Here is a 19,087-nt window from a genome sequence, read left to right on the forward strand (position 1 = left end):
GAGCCAGGCCTTCTCGACCAACATCAGTGTGTGACCTCACCAATGCGCTTTTGGAAGAATGGTCAAAAATTCCTATAAACACACTCCTCAACCTTGTGGACAGCCTTCCCAGAAGAGTTGAAGCTGTAATAGCTGCAAAAGGTGGACCGACATCATATTGAACCCTATGGGTTAGGAATGGGATGGCACTTAAGTTCCATTCGGCAGGTGACCGAATACTTTTGGTAATATAGTGTATATATATATATATATATATATATATATATATACACTTATAATACACGTTGACATGGTAGTGTCAGTAGTTGGTGTTTTCGGCACTGGTGCAAATATATGTGCTGTGGCATCACTAAGGTTTTTTATACACTTCAGTGTCATCGCAGAACTGAAAAAATACATAAAACCAGTAATATAAAGCCAACTACAATTATATGGTCAGAAACTGACACTCATAAAAGAACATTTATTAAAAAGCCAAAAAGAATGCAGGTCTTCTTCCTTTGTAATTTTGCATTGTAATAAAAGATATGTCCAAATGTACTGTTTGTAGTTTGATCATACGAGGAGCAGAAAATTCAGTGAGTACTATCCATAAGAAACACTGTATATATTCCTGTTAAATGCTCCCCATCCAGCATCTACTCCTGCCTAACCCCCAGTGTTCTCCAGGATAAAGTTGTTACTGAAGAAAAATAAATTAATTACTTTAGATTTTCTTTATCTTAACCAAATGCACCATTTATAAAACTGTTACCCATACTTATGTTGAGCAGCTTCAAGATACTCAAAGATTTTTTTTTTTTTTTTTTTTTAGATATCTTGATCACCACCAGCATTTTACCATTTCTTGGCATTTTAAGGAACTTCATAATCAGATAATAATAATCATAATGGAGTTTCCCCCTTCTCTTCATGTTGCATATCAATATCTACACACACTTTGGGGGAACTTATAGATCTAATAAATATTAGAGCATTAAAGTAACTGGCATTTTAAAACAGAGAAATATAATGTATGCATTAATACCCCATTAATTCCTGGGGTACAAGGCATGCTGGTTGGATGCATCATTAAATCTCACACTGGTTTTCTGTGTAGGTGTCAAGGAAAAAGATTGTACTATGAGAAAAATTAACCATCAATAAATCACCTCAAGCAATACAGAAATAGTTCTATGTACTAGTCTTCACAGAAGACACCTAAAGGTTTTCTTCACCACGAATTGTCCATTTCAAACAATACTGTAATGCTTATGTTAAAAGAAGGCTTGTCCAAGATTTAAGCTAAGTTTTTCTTAATTTTCACAAACAATTCATTTACACAAACACCAATTTGTGGTTTATGTTGTAACTAATTACAACATAAATAAATAATAACAGTGGGTGAAAACAAGTGAAAGGGCAGACTACTATTTAAAGTAAAGCAAGAAAGTTCTGATCTCTTTTGGTGATATGGTTACACTGAAGTCCTTGGTCACGCCTCTAAAGGAGCTGGTGCTCTCTGGAACACACACACACACACACACACACACACACACAATTAGCAACTTCGTACACTAAATTTTCCACTCATTATTAAATCCACAATAGAATGTGAATAACATGCAGGACTTGGTGGTATAAAGTAAGTTGGTAATACCCGTGTTCTGTCCCTTCTCAATCGTCCTCCAGCTCCATCTCTGGAGGTCTGCGATGTCCCAGGTTCCTGTGAGGGAACGTTCCTGTACTTCTTTTATTTCCCCTATGCCCCGCATGACTTCCTGAATGGGAAAGAAAAAATATGTTGAAATGTTAAATAGCAAATCAAGAACTGGTGGCCTCAGACAAACACCACGTACTTTAACAAAGCTAAACATTGAAACTTTTTCTGTTTTTGTAAATGATACAGAATGCTGCAAATACAAAAGTCCATGTCGTAAAAGTTATCATTATATACAGTTTAGCTTAGATGGGCAATATTGTGCAAAAGCATTGGCACATGTAAAGAAATGCTGTAAAGCAAAGATGCCTTTAAAATAATGCAATTAATCTTGCTTCTTCGCAGATAATCCCTGACAGCCAGTAATCCGTTTTGTCTGAAAAGTGGTCCGAAAAATTATGCAATATATCACTTTCTTTACTGACATACAAACAGTTTCCTGTAACTTCTAATTTAGGTTGGAAAAGTAATGCTTGGAAATCGAAAATGTTTTTTTTACTCACCCGATAATGCAGAAGTCATAAAATAAACATCTAAGACAAATCTTGCATTAAATAAAATTAGGGTCTAGGACTTTTGCACAGTACTAAACTAAAATCCTACACAGTGCAATTTTAAACACTGAAATACCAGGCCAGACAAATTCTGTTGACAAATGTACTGTATGTCAATCCTTACCACAAGTATAACTGGCATACTGACATCCAAAAACAAATATTACTACTTTTGGGCATTTTGGCCATAACAACAATGTAACCATAAAAGCATGATGAAAATGATAGAGATGGAGTTTTTCAGCACATATAAATGTACCTGGTTTCTTCATTTGATATATTGAAAATCACTGCGGGTTTGTTCAGCTCGTCCAGCTCAGGATGTTACCCCTCCCCATTAGCAGAGGTCACACTCTCTTAAATTCTAGTGAAACCTCTCACCCTAACTTCCTATTCACTTCCTCATTTCATACATACTAGCTCACACTTTTCAGTAGTTCTTGCTGCTACATTTGTTTTCAGTAGTTCTTGCTGCTACACTTTTCATTTTTTTCCTATCCAAGTAGAAAAAAAATCATTTCTGAGCCTTGCTAATGTCTGTTGCCCTGATTGTGTCTAGGCCCTTTGCCTGTTCATTTGACTCCTCCGGTTCCATCTTTTCGGCCCTCGCGTTCCAGCTATAATATACCAAACAATAAATTAATTAGTACATGTCATTGTTTTACCTTTAGGTTGATGGTGGTAGGTTTGGACAGCACAGGATCCTCTCCTTTCTCATACAAGTGAGTAATCCTCAAGAGAACCCAATCAAAGTCTGATTTAGATGTTTTTTCTTCACCTACAATAAATTACAAACTACATGAAATTATTTTCATACTGCTTAAGTAAAATCAGAAAGTGGATTAAAAGGCTGACCTTTATTTAAAAAGCCCAAATCTTAGGACCAGCTCTGTGGGTGTATAATCTGGAGAGAATTGCGTACCAGAGTTGAGATCCTGGAGGTGCTGGGTGTGTTTTGGGTTGTAGCTCCAACCAGGAATACTGAGATACTGCAGGTGGAGATTCTGAGGCAAAACTACAGGCTGGACAGTGGGCCCATTCCAGCACTCTCTCCTACTCCATGGTTTCTCTGTTAAAGATAAGAGGAAAAGAGGATTTAATGATCATGATCCTGCATGCTGTAGATCAGGGGTCTTCAGTCTTGTCCACAAAGGGCCGCTGTGGCTGCAGGCTTTCATTCCAACCAGGCAGGAGTCACACCTGTTTCCACTTATTTGCTCATCTCATCCTGTGCTCCAATCGACTAACAAGTGTGCCTCCTATTTGGCTGGAATGAAAGCCTGCAGCCAAACTGCCATTTTGCTGATAACATTGAAGACCCCTGCTGTTGATGGTCCCAAATGGATACCCTAAAGGTTTGCACATCGCAAAAACAGCTCAACTCAACCTTGTTTTAGTGGATAAACTCATGTGGATACTGTAGACTTGTACCCAAGAACTGCTGCTGCAATAATAAAGACTCCTATTTTCAATACGTTTCATACTGAACATCCATCCAATCAGTATCCTCTTTACTCTTCTACAGCTGTATACTCCCATTCTAATAGTGGTATTTCAGGCTGTGCCATCAAATAAAAGTCTTCCTACAGTTTCAATATTCAAATAGTGTCTACATAACTGTGTGCTAACTCACCAGGTTTGTCAATAGCTAAGACCACAGGTCTATGCTGTAGCTGTAGTGCTGCCCGCTGATACAGAGAGGCCATTGCAGCAGGAGAGCCAACCAACATCCACAGAACTGGCTGCACCACTGAGGAGTCATTCAGGGTCAGATTATATCCCAGATTCCACTCCTGGTTGTTCCAAAGCCGCCTATGAAGCATCACCTATGACAACACCACAGTTTAAAAAAAACAAAAACAAAAAAACTTTAACTATAGTCATTACAGGCTAGTCTGCCCACTCGGCAGCCATTCTGGCGACTATAGTCGACTATAGTGATGATGCTCACACACAATGGTTTTCTATTATCTCATTATACATGCACTGCATAGTATATAACATACTGACTTCCACACCACATGTAGTGCACTATAAGACCAACAGAAAGCTATTGTTGTTAACTATAAAGCTAGTTAGTTCACTAAAGCTTTGCTATTCTGCCCTTAACTGTTAATTAATACCTAAATATGTATTAGCGAATGTACAAGTGAGAGTGTAGCCTTTAAATAGACAGTATATTATGGAATAGCGAAACGTTTAGCCTGCTCCCAAATACTTCCATGTATCTAATCCACAAAAAAAAACAAAACAACATATACTGTATGTACTCACTTCATAACATCTACTCCACATGATGAGTCTTTTTGTCAAGGATAGAAAAACTAAAGCATGTCTTTGTCAGGGGGCTTTTTGTAACAAGCTTTTTGTAACAAAAAGCACTCAGGACTGTCACAAAGAGCCTAGGTCTGTTTTTTCTGTTTATGCCTTTACTAACACGGTGAGTGGCTCCATTTATTAAAGGGCACGATTAGGCCAGTCATGATTATGACATTTTGGCTGACTAGTACTGTATTTGTAATACATGTAATTCCATCCCACTCATGCCACTTTTATAATTTAAGTATAACAGTATAGTAGTAATGCATATACATATTTTCATCATTTATCAACACTGATATAAATAAGTTAAATATCAGGTTGCATTTTAGACTGTAAACAAGTGCAAAAGTTCGATTGGGTTTAGACACTTGACACTCGGGTATTATTTGGATAGTCCACTTTAGTCACCTAGCAAGCTGTCATTACTCAGCCTATCAACTGATTTTCAACATGTAAACTGACGATATTCTGTCTTTGCATAACACATGATGAAATGCATCAATAGAGTCTACAGGAACTGAATTAGGACTATGGATGAGTTTACAGTTTAAATGACCATCAAGTGTTATAAACTGCTTAAATATTCAAATAAAGTTAAAGCAAAAGGAACAGTTTGATAGTCTATAGAGTGTTTATAGATAATCTAGGCATCAAAAACCATAAACTGTTGACATTTTTTAGCATTAGTTGATAGGCTGTTTCATGCCAGTCACCTGGCAGGTTATTAACAGGCTTCTGTTGACTGCTTTTAGAGTGTCTAAAATTGACTACCCAAATAAAGTGTTTTCTTTAGAATCGATACAGCACATAGCAATTTATTTTCTGCTTTACATGCTACCCTATTCATAGGTCAACCAGTAAACAGTCTCAATCCTAACAACATTTCTGCTTTATCCTGCCAAAAATGGTATTTCGTGTGATAATGTGTGTAGGTTACTCGCACCTCTATCTGGCCTTGGCTGAGACTAGCTACCCCATGTGCTCTCTCACTGAGTAGCACCAATCTGCTGTCGTCATCTTCAGTGTATGCTCCTCGTACCATTGGGTAGTAGTTCTGCACATACACACACACACAAGGACAAAGACTCAGGTCTAAGTAATCATATAGCATGATCATTTCAAGACAGTAATGCAAGTATTTTTCTTGTTCTTACTCGAGATAATGCATTGTCGATATACTTCTTGTACTCCCTCTTCATCATCTGGTAGCCATTATTATCAGTATGTATTGTCCTGTTGTTACTCAGACTAGTGGTGGTTCTGAGAACAGCTTCTCTATTCACCAGCAGAGGGCCCACCGCATAGCTCTGATCCAGTCTCTGGCATAATAACTTGTCCTTGAAACCCACCGGCACCCGGGTGACCACCGAGTAAGTGTGGTTCTTATCAGATTCCTCCCTTTAGATAGATGTCACATTAGACTCTTTAACCAAAAACTGTTATCTTCACTTTGATTTACAACTAATGATATTAAATGCTTAGCTTATCTATATATTTTAAGAAGAATGGTTTATCCCTTAACATAAAAACATAAAAATATGTAACTTGTAAAAGGTTCTAGTTGTTTACCTGTAGAAATACTGACGTATTTCAGAAATGATTTTCCCTGGAATTATTTGCATTGAGACAGATTTGTACCCAGGAACAGCATCACTGGCTGTAAAGACATAGTTATCAGATATAGGCCCAGCATGGACATCTCCATTGGCCTTATATTCCCAAAAGTCTTGTTGTATCTTAACTGTCTTCTTCTCATGCCTGAAACAAAATATTTGGAAACCATAAATGAATTCCTTCACAGATAAATGCAAAAATTTTCTTATCCACCTAATGTGTGACCATACATGGATCTACTAGCTAGGAGATTCCAGAAAGTTCCAGAGTACAAGACAGAAATATGATAAAAGACTCTATTCAAAAGATAGGTGAATTCACTTCAATTCATCAAAGCTGAGCATGCCCATGATATTCTTATTAGCTGACTGATTGACACCTTTTTGTCCAAGACCCCCAGCCTGCTTTACCAATCAAAGAGAACAATGCATTATGGTACATATCAGGAGAATAGGGATTTTAAATCCATATATGTACAAACCTAATGATATTGAGTGCCAAAGTTCAACAGAGGTGCTGCTACAATATAAATTACATTTATGGGTGATGACAGAATGTTTGGTTTCAGTGTTTTGTAAGGGACGAAAAAGGTCTCCCGTAACTCAAGACATTTACGCGGGCACGCATAATTTTGAAAAAAGCTATGTGGGAGAAACTTAAAAAAAGGTCACAAATTTGTTACCAGGCTAGGGGATGTACCTCTCTCAGTATCAAACTTTCCTATCTCTTTGATAAACAGTGGGTTTTTTTTGGGCTGCTTTTTTTTAAATCAGCAATTTGGTATGCTTAGATGCTTCAAATGTGTTACTCCACATTTCAGTTTGACTAATCCTCCACAGGAAAGGCAGGAAAGTAAAACTAATGTTAAAAAAAAAAAAAAAAAAAAAAAAAGTAAATAAATTAAAAAAAAAAAAATAAACAGTCATACCCAGCACTTTGAGGTCACATCTTCTGATAATGTAATTTGGAAGAAAACAAAAACAATATTAAAAAAAAAAAAAAAAAAAAAATTGAGGTGACCTGAGTTTTATACTATGCAGAAGGTTTGTCTCCTGGTCAAACAGCAGTACGTAGCAGTCGTTCAGCACAGGTAAGAGCATTCTCCCGGTTTTCTTCCACTCACTAATGTTCCGTCTCTTAAAATTCACCACCCTCGCTGCGTAAGTGAGTCCACAGGTAGAACCAGTGTGACACTTTGACTGTGGGAACTGGATGAGGTATTTTCTGTATTGAAGTCCACCCAGTTCCACTACAATGAAAAGGTCATAGTGATCTGGTGACTCTGCAGATGGCTGGATCTGAAAGAATATGCAGCATAGGTTTACTGGTCACGTATCTACAGCACCACACACCAAAACTGCTAAGCAAGAAAAGATAATAAACCATCCAAGTCACAAAAGTCAGGTGGTAACTTCTTAACATAGAAAAAGCATTGAGTGTAGAACACGGGTATGGGACTGGTGAGAGTGTGACTGAATGAGTTACCTGAGCAGGAACTGCTTTCCCATTATCATCAAACACAAGTGCCATTGGATATTTTACAGAAATGTTGATGTATGTTGTAATGTTCCAAGCAAGTGGGTTGTACACAATGATGTGCTGCTCAAGGTCCTTTGATGACTCTGTATTGTATAAGAATTATTAAGCATTATTATATAATTCATAAATGACTTTGCTCTATGCTCAATTTATATTCTAATGCATATTCATATCAGTAGTAGATGCTGATTATAGATTATAGAGCATGTTTGAGGATTTTTGAGCATTTTTGAGGATACAGTCAATGAACCTGAAGTACTTGCTCACCTGGGCTAAATGAGGTGGAAGGAATGCCAGGATTTTGAGGGAGAAGAAACATGGCCGCCAAGAGTTCTTGCACTCCCATCATACCTTGCATGAGGTGATCCATGTACATATCAGCCACTTTTGGTGATTCTGTTCCCGTAATGCCATCATGATGTTGAACCTGGTTTAATGAAGAATAGGTAGCAAAAACCATTAGAGAATATTGTATCAGATATTATCTAAAAAATAGACATATTTAAAAAAAAATTAAACATCAAGCACCTCAGAGACGGCCCATCTGATGGCTTTGAGTTTGTCCATGGCCCAGTCTTTCTGGACAGGGCCATCAGGGTACTTGATCCGGTACCGCACAAACAAAGACTCTGCAGCATAGCAAAGGGAGCTGGCTCTTCTTGCAACTCCTTTGAGAACATTCCTGGAGGCATAGAACCCTGTCCATGCCTGGAATCGTTCTGAAAACAATGAACAAACAAAATGAGGGTTTGACCTACACTGTAAGAGTCACCTGGAAATGCAGAAAAGAAGTAACCTCTTCTACAGATGGCTGACAAAGAAAGAAGAAAAAAATGGTTGTTCTGTTATCCAAAGAACGGCAGGGAAGGTTCACTGCAAATCAGTGCAAAGTTCTCCTGACTGAACACCTTTATCCTATGATGAAACATTTCTGTCATGATGGGAGTGGTCTCTTTCAGGATGACTCTGCCCCCATCCACAGGACACAAGGGCTCACCGAATGCTTTGATGTGGATGAAATTAATTACATTATATGCAAGGGCCTTCACAGTCACCAGATATCAACCCAGCTGAACATGTAGCCTATAGGAGATTTTGGACTAAAGTGTTAGCGTTCTCCCCCACCATTACCAAAACATATCTTTTAGAAGAAGGTGTTCATCCAGCCAGTACAGGTTCAGAGACTTGTAGAATCTGCGCATTGTAGCTATTCTGGCAGCTTGTGGGGGCCCAAAACATTACTAAGACACTTTTTACATTGGTTTTTCCTATAGTCTGTTACCTAACTGTAGAAGTACCATATTAGATAACTGGTTGCCAAAAAATCAATTCATTTAAAATATTATGATATTTAAAGAGAACTTACCACTGGAATAGGGGAGAAAATCTTGGCTTCCCCTCACCTCCCAGGACATATTTGATTGGTACAAAGCTTGGAAGTAGTCTTTAAGAGTGGCATACTGAACAGTCACACCAAACTCCTCACTATGCTGGTTTATGTAATTCATCAACATGTCCATATTTGTGAACTGCACCGAGGCATTGTAGAACTGCTTGTCACATCCCTAGAAAAATGTCACCAGACTTTAAAATGTATAATTCATATACAGGTGGGTGAGTATATGAATAACATGTGTGCTTTTGGTTGGCACCAGTATAAAACTAAACTAACCCAAGGCCAAAGAACATGGTTGGTTTGGAACCACTGGGCTCTTTGTTTAATGTTGGTCACCATGGTTTGGGCATAGGGCTCCAAAGTGTCCTTCGTAACTGGGAGGCTCATGTTGGGATACACGCCATCTTTAGGTGGGTCTGGAAACACAGCAACTCCATTCCAATAAAATCCTGACCTACATACAACGACAAAAATGTCAGAAGAATGTTAATGGATTATATCTGTGTATGTAAAATGACATCAATTGAAAATGACATAAATATATATATAGTATGTGATACAGATTAACATTAGATATTATAATGGTTTACTTGTTTGAGAAGGGGAGGTATGATGGTGTGCAGTAACTGTACTGGTCCATGGTGTGTGTGAAAATTTCCTGGGCCTCCCCTAATGAGGATGACCCTCTCCACACAAATTGTAGTCTCTGTATAAATATGAGTGCAGTCATAATATTGGTCAACACATTTATCATGGCCACATGCACAGTTTACATACTCTCAAACACATTTTGGGATAATTAGGAAAGCAAGACAACCTTGCTCTTCTGCATGTCATCTTTGAGGTCGTAGTCAATACGAGATATGAGATGAGCATCAAATCCAGCCAGGGCAAAAAGGACCGGAGTGGTGGCGGAGGCACCGAAGGGGTCAACATGCCAGGAGAAGCGAGGCCTGACACCAAATGTTTCATACAAGAACCCATGTCCCTCTATAATAAAAAGAGGAAGGATGGAAGGTAGTATGTGTATGAGTGTATCAGAAAAGGAAGTGTCTACCTAGTGTCAGGGACAGTTCAGTGAAAAGACTAATTAAAAAATTCTATCTATCTCAGATGTACCTGATCACTCAAAATATTATTGTAAATACATGCAATCTTTTTAAAACTGCATAATCACATTTTAAATGTCTTTCTGACACAACAGGAATAGTCTGTACTTACAAATTAGAGTTGAAATACAATCTATATTATCATCAATATACACTCTAACTTTACGGTACAACTTGGCCTTCACCTGTTGAGATGTAGGGCCTAATGAGCTAGATAATACAAAACTGATTACTAATTAAGCTGATAAAACGGACTGTTAGTTCTCCAAGATCAGCAGGTTTGCTTGACATCATTTGTGACCTGGTGGTTGCATGGGACAGACTTATGTTATATATTAGCTACTCTAACCTCATAGGTCCAATGCAAAACTAAAGAAGCAACCATCAGACACCAAACATCTTGACTTACTGACTACATTTAGGGTAGTGGAAAATGTGCACATTTGATTTTTGTTTTGCCAAGTTATTCCTTCAACCTGACTAAATATTCAAGTAAAACATGCACATAATAGCCACAGCACAAACCTGTCAGCTGAAGGATGGCATCATCAATATCTGTCACTGCCTCGTCATGCATCACCTGACCTCCAATGATAAACTCCAGACGCCCTTCCTGCAGAAGCTGTCTCACCTGACATAGAATAAAATCTCCATTAACAGACAGGTTGTATCCTCACTAACAAGCTCACATTAGAGGAAAATTCAGCATCCATCATTTGCAAGGACTTAGAGTGACAGCAGTAAAGGTTTATTACTCACCTGTTTCTTGTGCCACTGAGATGCTGTGGTATCCCACCAAAGTCGGAAGAATTCCTGCTCAACCGCAATAAATTTGCGACTCTTAACTCGTGTTAGCTCCTCCACCACGGTGGTGTACACGTTTGATGCATAAGCATGCATGCTCTCCTACGGGGAACATCATCATCATCATCATCACATTCATTAGGGGTTAAAGGACCACTTAAAACTGTAAAAAGATTCATGGGACCTGTCAGATTTTTTTAAAACTCAAACTATTAAAAAATTAGACAGTTGTCTTAAACCTGTACAATAACAGTTCGGCTATTTATTGGCACCAGGGATTTTTTTTTTTATTTCTAAACTTTCCATGCATAAAGCCCATTTTATTAAAATTGTCACTAGATTCCATTTACGATTATTTTTAGACACAATTACTCTGGCAATGGTGTGTTGAGGTGTCCACCATTAAACAAACAAACAAATAATGCAAAGTCCTTGGCTATGCTTAATGGAACCCTGGGGTCCCCAGACCCCACTTTCAGAACCAAGTCTCTAGAGCACATATTCCCAACTCTGTTCCTAGAGCACCTCATGTCCTGCACATTTAGATTCAAGATTTTTATTTGTCACATACACAATTATATACAGCATATAACTTGCAGTGAAATGGAAACCTGGCCTACTCCACTTTAGACTGTGCATTAAATACTAAATTAAAGTTAAAATTTAAAAATCAGAAATGAATAAAAAAATAATAAGAAAAAAGACAAGAAATAAGAAATATATGTATGTATGAAATATATATATATATATATATATATATATATATATATATATATATATAAAATTAGTGCTCCAAACACATAGGAGGAACTGAGTGTGTGAGAGCAGAGGCAAGTGCAGGACAGGACAGGGGTTACTCCAGTTTGCTGTCAACACTGCAAAGCACCGAGCTTACCTGGACTGTGTACACCCATCCGACATCCATGTGACTGTGAGGGATAACAAATGTCTGGATAGGTTTTGCGGAATAACTCACAGAGACAGAAACACACAATAACCCAAGAAACAACAGTAAAAACCCCATGTTTCCGGATAAACTGCACTACAACTGTTTACCACCGACTACAAACCGTCTCATGACAGCAGCATATGACTATCTTGCGCGCATGCGCACTTTAACCTTCCTCAAACCGGTCTGACTGATTCTTAATATCCTGTTATTGAAATATGTGTAAATGCTTATTTAAGAGCTAAGTTAAAGCACAACATTATAAAATGGTATGGTCTATTAAAACAGAGAAATGACTATAAAAGTTTTCTGTACATCAACAACACGTCATTGTGCATGTTAGCCTCCTGACCAGCAGGCGGAGTCGCGGTTTGGGGCTTCGGCTCTTCCTGTCTAAAGATGGCTGAAGTTGATAACGATGGTGAGCATAAAACATCTGACAAAGACGATTTGCAAGTATTAAAGGTATGAACTTCTTATATAAACGCAGTATGCAGGTTGTCTTCGTTCATATTTAGAATGAGGAGATCTAGACTGATAGCTAACTTGCTAGCTGAGGGAGTTGTGCAGTTGCTGCTTCGCCTCCCGTCTATCACTATAACAACGAATACATGGCTTACTAGCAACACAAGCTGCTATAGGGAGGTAGTAGTAAAACTGTAAACGTCTATATTATTTATGTAGGTATTTATTTATTATATTGTTTGACTTATTTAGTTTGTGTGTACTATGAGCTGTAGTATGTTGTTTCTGCAACACATGCACTATATGGTCAAAAGTTTGTGGACACCTGACCATCACACACTTATGTGCTTGTTGAACATCCAATTTCCAGATTTAGTCTTTCCTTTGCTGTTATAATAACCTCCACTCTTCTGGGAAGGCTTTCCACTAGATTTAGGCGTATGGCTGTGGGAAAAGACATTCTATACAATTGTGTGCTTCCAGCAGTTTGGGGAAGGCCCACATATGGGTGTGATGCTCAGGTGTCCAAACCTTTGGCCATATAGTGTATCTGTCTGGAGCTGGAGCATTATATTGTAGTATCTAGATCTAGAACATATACTGGAGTTAAAACATTAACATATTTTTGTGTTGTTTCTCAGGAACTTGTAGATGGACTTTATCACTTTAGGGATCACTATTTTGAGACGCATAGTGTGGAAGATGCCCATAGAAAACAGAATGATGTTGCCCAAGAGATGAATAAGACACTAAAGAAGCTGGAGGAGAAGGAAGGTGAGTTTAATTTACACTCACAGATAATGTAGCTTTATAAGCTTTGCAAGCAAGTATGAGATTCCACTGGTGCCAGAAAGATAGAGATGGATAGAGGGATAGCTAGATATACTTTATTGATCCTGTGAGGGAAATTATGTTACAGCAGCATAAAGACTAACAATAAAATTAAAAGCAGAATTACAGATCTACAAAAAGCACACTGAATTTTAAATAAAGACATGTACATTAAAAAGAGTAATAAAAACAAGTGTGCAAAAATGGCAGTGACATAAACAGTATGTACAGATGGTTGTGCAGTAGTGTGTTCACCTATCACACAGAGATGAGCTGTTGTACAGTGTTATGATGAAAGGTAAGAATGATTTCCTAAAATGTCCTTTATTGCAGCAGAGCTGAAGGCTGTTGGAAATTGAGCTCTGCTGTCTTTATAGTGTGTCATGAAAGGGGTGATGGATTGTCCATGATGGAGAGCAATTTGTTCAGTGACCTCCTATTCCTCACTGACTCAAAAGTCTCCAGGGTTTGTCCAGTGATAGTTTTGGTCTCATGAATGAGTTTCTGGATCCTGCTGGATCTCTGACGCTGATGCTGCTTCCCTAGCAGATGGCACTTGCAACCACAGACTGGTGCATACAGTGAAAGAGCTGAGCATCCTCAGAAAACAGAGTCTGCTCATCCCCTTCTTGTACACAGCATCAGTGTTGGTCCTCCAGTCCAGTCTGTTGTTCAAGTGAACACCCAAGTACATGTAGTATCTGACAATTCCAACCTCTTCATCCATGCTGTTTATTGGCTTGGTCACAGTTCTCGTCCTTCTAAAATTCACCGCCATCTCCTTGGTCTTGTTTATATTTATGAGCAGATGATTCCTGCTGCACCACTTCATAAAGTTATCCACCAGTTCCCAGTACTCCAACACCTGCCCATCTCTAATACATCACACTACCACAGAGTCATCAGAGAACTTCTGCAGTTGGCATGATTCAGAGTTATCCTGGACGTCTGAGGTGTACAGAGTGAACAGAAATAGAGACAAGTGTGTAACTAACCACCACATCAGACAGGGAGCTCCCCAGCCACACAAACTGGGGCCTATCCGACAGATAGTCAGCGATCCAGGAAACAGTAGATGTTACCTGTCTTATACAATCACATCATATGTGTTGACTTTTTTTAATCGTTTTCCTTGATATGTGGTTCTTCTGTTGTGGTGCTGTATCAATCTCTCTGTTATTTCATCTGGTTGAATTTTGATTATACAAATATTACAAAACAGGACACCACACCTTATGCAAGGCCAAAAATTAAGATGAGATTTAAAATCTATTTAACATTGTCAAAAGATGGGATGAGTTTGCATAAAAAGGGGGCATGGTTTAAGATTTACATGAGATAATATATATTATGCAATTTTATATTTGCATATTTCATGTAATACACAGCTCATAATTCAAATGCACATATGTCCTCATCCTTTTGCAGATCTCTACAAAAACAGCGCTCAGTTTTTGCTCCTGCGGGGCCGATGTCTGAACATAGCTCCACAGTTCAGTCAGGCAGCAGAAGAGAACCTCTCAAAGGCAGTAAAACTGGAGCCAGGCCTGGTGGAGGCGTGGAATACGCTAGGCGAGCAGTACTGGAAGAAAGGTGACCTGATTGCTGCAAAGACCTGTTTTACTGGAGCGCAACAGCAGGTACATGCGAGAAAAATCATGCTGGAAGCACAGTGGTTTTGAAACATTTTTGGCAAATACGTGTGTGTAAAACTAGATTCTGTTAACTAATTTCATTCCATATAAATATGACTGTATATCTGTGACTTTAGGGATTTTCTTTGTAATGTTTGCACTCTGTTCCTTCTTCAGAGTAAAAATAAAGTGTCTTTGCGAAACCTCTCCATGGTGCTGAGGCAGTTGCCTCCAGAAGGAGGCGCTCAGGAGCAAGGCAAGCGTATCATGGAGAGTGTGGATTTGGCTAGGCAGGCTGTGCAGCTGGATGTCACAGATGGAACATCCTGGTGTAAGTTTGCTATAATTTGATTTGCTTGTGAATTATGGATGACTTCCTTAACTATAAATTTTGCTGTTTTACACACACGCACACATACACAATATATACCTGTCTAGATTTTTGTCAATTTATCTCTTTATCCATAGATAATATGTGTATATGTGTGTGTCTACAATACTGTGCAAAAGTCTTAAGCACCCTAAATTTTCTTTATAGACATTAAGAAGTCTGTTGGGTTTTACCTACAAAAACAGATGCAAGTGTGCTAGTCAAAATCTCTGGAATAATTGTGGCAAATTCTCCAAGATGCTTAGAAAAATGTACCAGTGAATTTCCTTATAAAATTGCACAAAATGTATCTGAGACTATTGATACATTTTTAAAAAGCAAAGGGTTGTCATGCCAAATATAGAGTTTGTTTAGTTTATCGCTGTTTATTGCTCTTTATAGATTTTTTTAATGTAGAAAACATTGAACTTCATTATTTTAAAGGCATCATTGGTTATAGCATTTCTTTGCACATGCCCAAGACTTTTGCACAGCATTGTGTGTGTGTGTGTGTGTGTGTGTGTGTGTGTGATCTTGATGCCATGATATCTGATAATGCTGTGTGGGTGGATTGACTGAATTATAAATTATATAAGATGGCAAATTTGTTCAGTAAAATTGAAATGAATTAAATGAATCCTTTCCTGAGCAGACATCTTAGGGAATGCATACATCTCCTTGTTCTTCAGCAGTGGACAAAATCCTCAGATGTCTCAGCAAGCTCTTAGTGCCTATTCGCAAGCTGTGAGTAGACACACACTGGATAGATTATTCAGAGGCCATTGTATTCTGTATATTTCTACTGATTATCCTGCTAATTGTATGTATTGTTTATTTGTTTCAGGAGAAAATTGACAAAGCATCTGCCTTAAATGCTGATCTGCACTTCAATCGTGCCACAGTAATTCTCTTGTTTTTTTTGTTTTTGTGCTCTTTCAAACTAATGATTCATTTATTCAGATTAACTCCAACCTACAAAGTAGAGCTTTGTGCTGCGCAACAGAGCAAGGTTTTAGTGATACTATTTAGGTAGATTTGCCTCAAATTATTCAGTAAACATGCTCTTGGCTTACTGTAAATCATATAAAAACTAAATTTTTGGCTTTTCTAATTTTTTATCTTATAAACTGTATGCCCATGTCAGTGTGAAATTGACTTATTGTAACTTCTTTCTTGAATTTTTGTGTGAAGAAACTGTTAGCATTGTGCAGACCTTCCTAACTTCAGCTTTTATTTCTGACTTTGCTACATTAGCTGTTCCAGTATGAGGAAATGTTCAGTTCAGCTTTGGCTGGATACAGTCGAGCTGCAGCTCTTGACCCCGGCTGGGAGGAACCTACTGAAAGAGAGAAGCTTTTGCTGAAATACTTAGACCAAGTAACTGGTCTAATGGAGAATAAGGTGAGTGTTATGAAAATGTTGTATCATGATGACATATAAAGTATTGATTTTGTTAGTGCTTTCATAGTAGTTGAATGCCGTGAATAGCAACAGAATGCTATAAACGGCAGCTACTGAAAGTGTATATACGAATTTTCGTATATAAGCCTGGTGGATAAGCTTGACCCTTAAAGCTATTACCAGTACAAGGTGATATCTTCTTCCTCTGTCCTTGTCCCTCAGGGGAAAGTAAAAGCACGGCGCCTGCGTAACATGCTCTCCTCCCTGAGCGTGTCGGCTTTGGGTCCTTGTGCCTCGCCTCAGTATTGCTCCCCGACAGGCCGCACTGGAAGCCTGGAGCTCCGCAGTTTTGCTGCTCTTGCACACGGCCACAATACTGGTGTTGCAGCCATGGGAAAGGTCGTCTTCAGTCTGGCTATGGAGGGCCGCATGGCCTTGTGAGTTAATTAGTTAACAATTAGTAAACAATTTATGCAGTAATTTCATGTTATCTACACCCTTCAGTGCTGTGTTACTGCCTATTAATAATAATAATAATATTTTTCTCCTCACAGTACATTTGGGATGGTGGACAGCGAGGAGACATGCTGTGTGGTCATGGTTTATAACATAGCTGACGGCTGGGGTGTGTTAATCGGAGACACAGTAGTTATTCCTGAACCACAAGTGAAACGGCACAGCATAACACACAGTGATAAGGTACATGCACTCATTCACTACTTGACACCTACTGACATTGTGTTATAGGTTTTTGTGAACCACCATATATAATAAGCAAGAAAAAAATCCATAAAGTACAATAGAACAACCATCCAGATGCATATCCGCATTTGGCATAGTAAAATGCATCTACATGTGAAATTCTGTCAGCTGTTGTGCTATTTTATATGAAAAGAGTTCATTTTTCATATCGGAGTGGAACAACAAGAAAAGGCAACTTTAATTGCAGAGTAAAGCCTATGATAGAACTGTTTTTTTGGTTTTAATTGCACAAGTCTCTGACTTTCACAAGGCTGACTTGTACCTGTACCAAATGTTTTCATGGCAGAAATTATTTGTCTAGTAACGCCCAGAAAAAACATTGCAAAAGGCAAAACTCATCGAGCTTAAAAGGACGAGATTGAAATGGTGAAAGAGCCCTCATAATTGCAGTTTGCCTTGAATCTTCTAGTAATGCAGCTCCGCTATTGCAGAGTGTCAGGTACCACAGACATAGGCTAAATCTTCCTCCTTTTATATAACATCACATTTGTCCTAATTGAATGGCTGGTCTTAATTGTTTTAATGTATGGATTTGTTTCACAAAATTTTGGTGGCACAATGGGTAGTGTTATTACCTCACAGCTCCAGGGTCCTGCGTCAATCTTGGGCTCAGGTTACTGTCTGTCTGGAGTTTCTCCCCATGTCTGTGTGGGTTTCCTCCAGGTTCTTCAAAAACATGCTTGTAGGTGGACTGGCTATGAGAAATTGCCCCAGGTGTAAATGTGTGTGATGCCCTGTGTCTGTGAGGGACTCCCTCATCCAGTGTAAATTTCTCTATTATGCCTAGTGTTCACCATGACACTGACCATGGAAAAAGAGGTTGCTGAAAATTAATGAGTTTCACAACATTTTCATTAAATGTATGTGTATAATAAATGAGCTGTTTAACCAATCTAAATGATTCTGAACCCTATCAAATAAGTTTCACATTAGTGAGTTAACGTAAGGATTTATACATAAATAAATCAGGAGCTCTCATAAGATTCAAACATTTTCCTAACAAACTGGATTTTTGTAAATACTACATTTCTTGTGTAAATGTTCATGTAAATTATTTTCTCATAAATCTGTTTGTTTGTATTTTATAATTCAGTTTCAAAATCAAAATGAAATTTCTCTAATTTCTGCCATGTTACAAAAACTTATTGCAAATAAATTAAAAAAGTACTTGAGAGTCACTTTTTGATATTTAACCCAGTGTTTCATGAAATTTGGATTCAGCCGCAATTTTTTCGTATCTATGCATCATTAAAGTACAGCATATGTTAAATGTTTCACATATAAGACTTGTCACTTACATCTCTAACCCTTCTCCTTGCAGTCTTATGATTTCCGCAGTATACGTGTGGACACTCCTCTACTGCTTATTGTGAATGGAAAGAGACAAGCGATGCAAAGCCAAACAGCAACTTCAGTCAGTTACAAACCGCACTCCGAATGAGCGAGTGCAGAGTAGACAATGGAGCCGAATCTTTTTCATTTTTGGTTGTACATAGTGTGTAACATTTTGTTTAGTTGAATTTATTTGTACATATTTATTTTTTATTTTTATTTTCACTGATGTTGCTGGGTGTTTTTGTAAAAAAAAAAAAAAAAGATTCAGATACCTGATCCAGATCTGAGACAATAAAACTTTCC

General features: G+C 38.1%; 2 protein-coding genes across 3 annotated transcripts; one reads left to right on the forward strand and one right to left on the reverse strand.

Moving 5' to 3' along the window:
* Positions 1 to 443: 443 nt before the first annotated feature.
* On the reverse strand, positions 444 to 12,175 carry man2b2 (mannosidase, alpha, class 2B, member 2). The gene is made up of 19 exons (XM_026937226.3): positions 11,933 to 12,175; positions 10,993 to 11,139; positions 10,759 to 10,864; positions 9,942 to 10,114; positions 9,715 to 9,830; positions 9,401 to 9,578; positions 9,095 to 9,293; positions 8,257 to 8,447; positions 7,996 to 8,155; positions 7,675 to 7,811; positions 7,210 to 7,487; positions 6,145 to 6,333; positions 5,730 to 5,973; positions 5,519 to 5,629; positions 3,887 to 4,079; positions 3,176 to 3,322; positions 2,919 to 3,031; positions 1,640 to 1,760; positions 444 to 1,501 (listed from the first exon to the last, which is right to left on the reverse strand). Exons 1-19 carry the CDS (start codon positions 12,059 to 12,061, stop codon positions 1,410 to 1,412), a joined length of 3,024 nt encoding a protein of 1,007 aa, XP_026793027.3. The 5' UTR covers positions 12,062 to 12,175; the 3' UTR covers positions 444 to 1,409.
* Positions 12,176 to 12,284: 109 nt separating this feature from the next.
* ttc5 (tetratricopeptide repeat domain 5) lies at positions 12,285 to 18,899 on the forward strand. Of its 2 annotated transcripts, none has more exons than XM_053233455.1 (10): positions 12,285 to 12,407; positions 13,093 to 13,225; positions 14,711 to 14,922; positions 15,094 to 15,247; positions 15,939 to 16,030; positions 16,131 to 16,187; positions 16,541 to 16,687; positions 16,910 to 17,124; positions 17,242 to 17,386; positions 18,771 to 18,899. In XM_053233455.1, the coding sequence occupies exons 1-10, from the start codon at positions 12,405 to 12,407 to the stop codon at positions 18,888 to 18,890; spliced, it is 1,278 nt and encodes a 425-aa protein (XP_053089430.1). In that variant the 5' UTR covers positions 12,285 to 12,404; the 3' UTR covers positions 18,891 to 18,899. The 2 variants fall into 2 exon arrangements, with proteins under 2 accessions (XP_053089430.1, XP_026792633.3); XM_026936832.3 differs by having other exon boundaries at positions 12,322 to 12,451.
* The last annotated feature ends 188 nt before the right edge of the window (positions 18,900 to 19,087 follow it).

Source organism: Pangasianodon hypophthalmus, chromosome 4 (genome assembly GCF_027358585.1).
Source record: "Pangasianodon hypophthalmus isolate fPanHyp1 chromosome 4, fPanHyp1.pri, whole genome shotgun sequence".
Lineage (NCBI taxonomy): Eukaryota > Metazoa > Chordata > Actinopteri > Siluriformes > Pangasiidae > Pangasianodon > Pangasianodon hypophthalmus.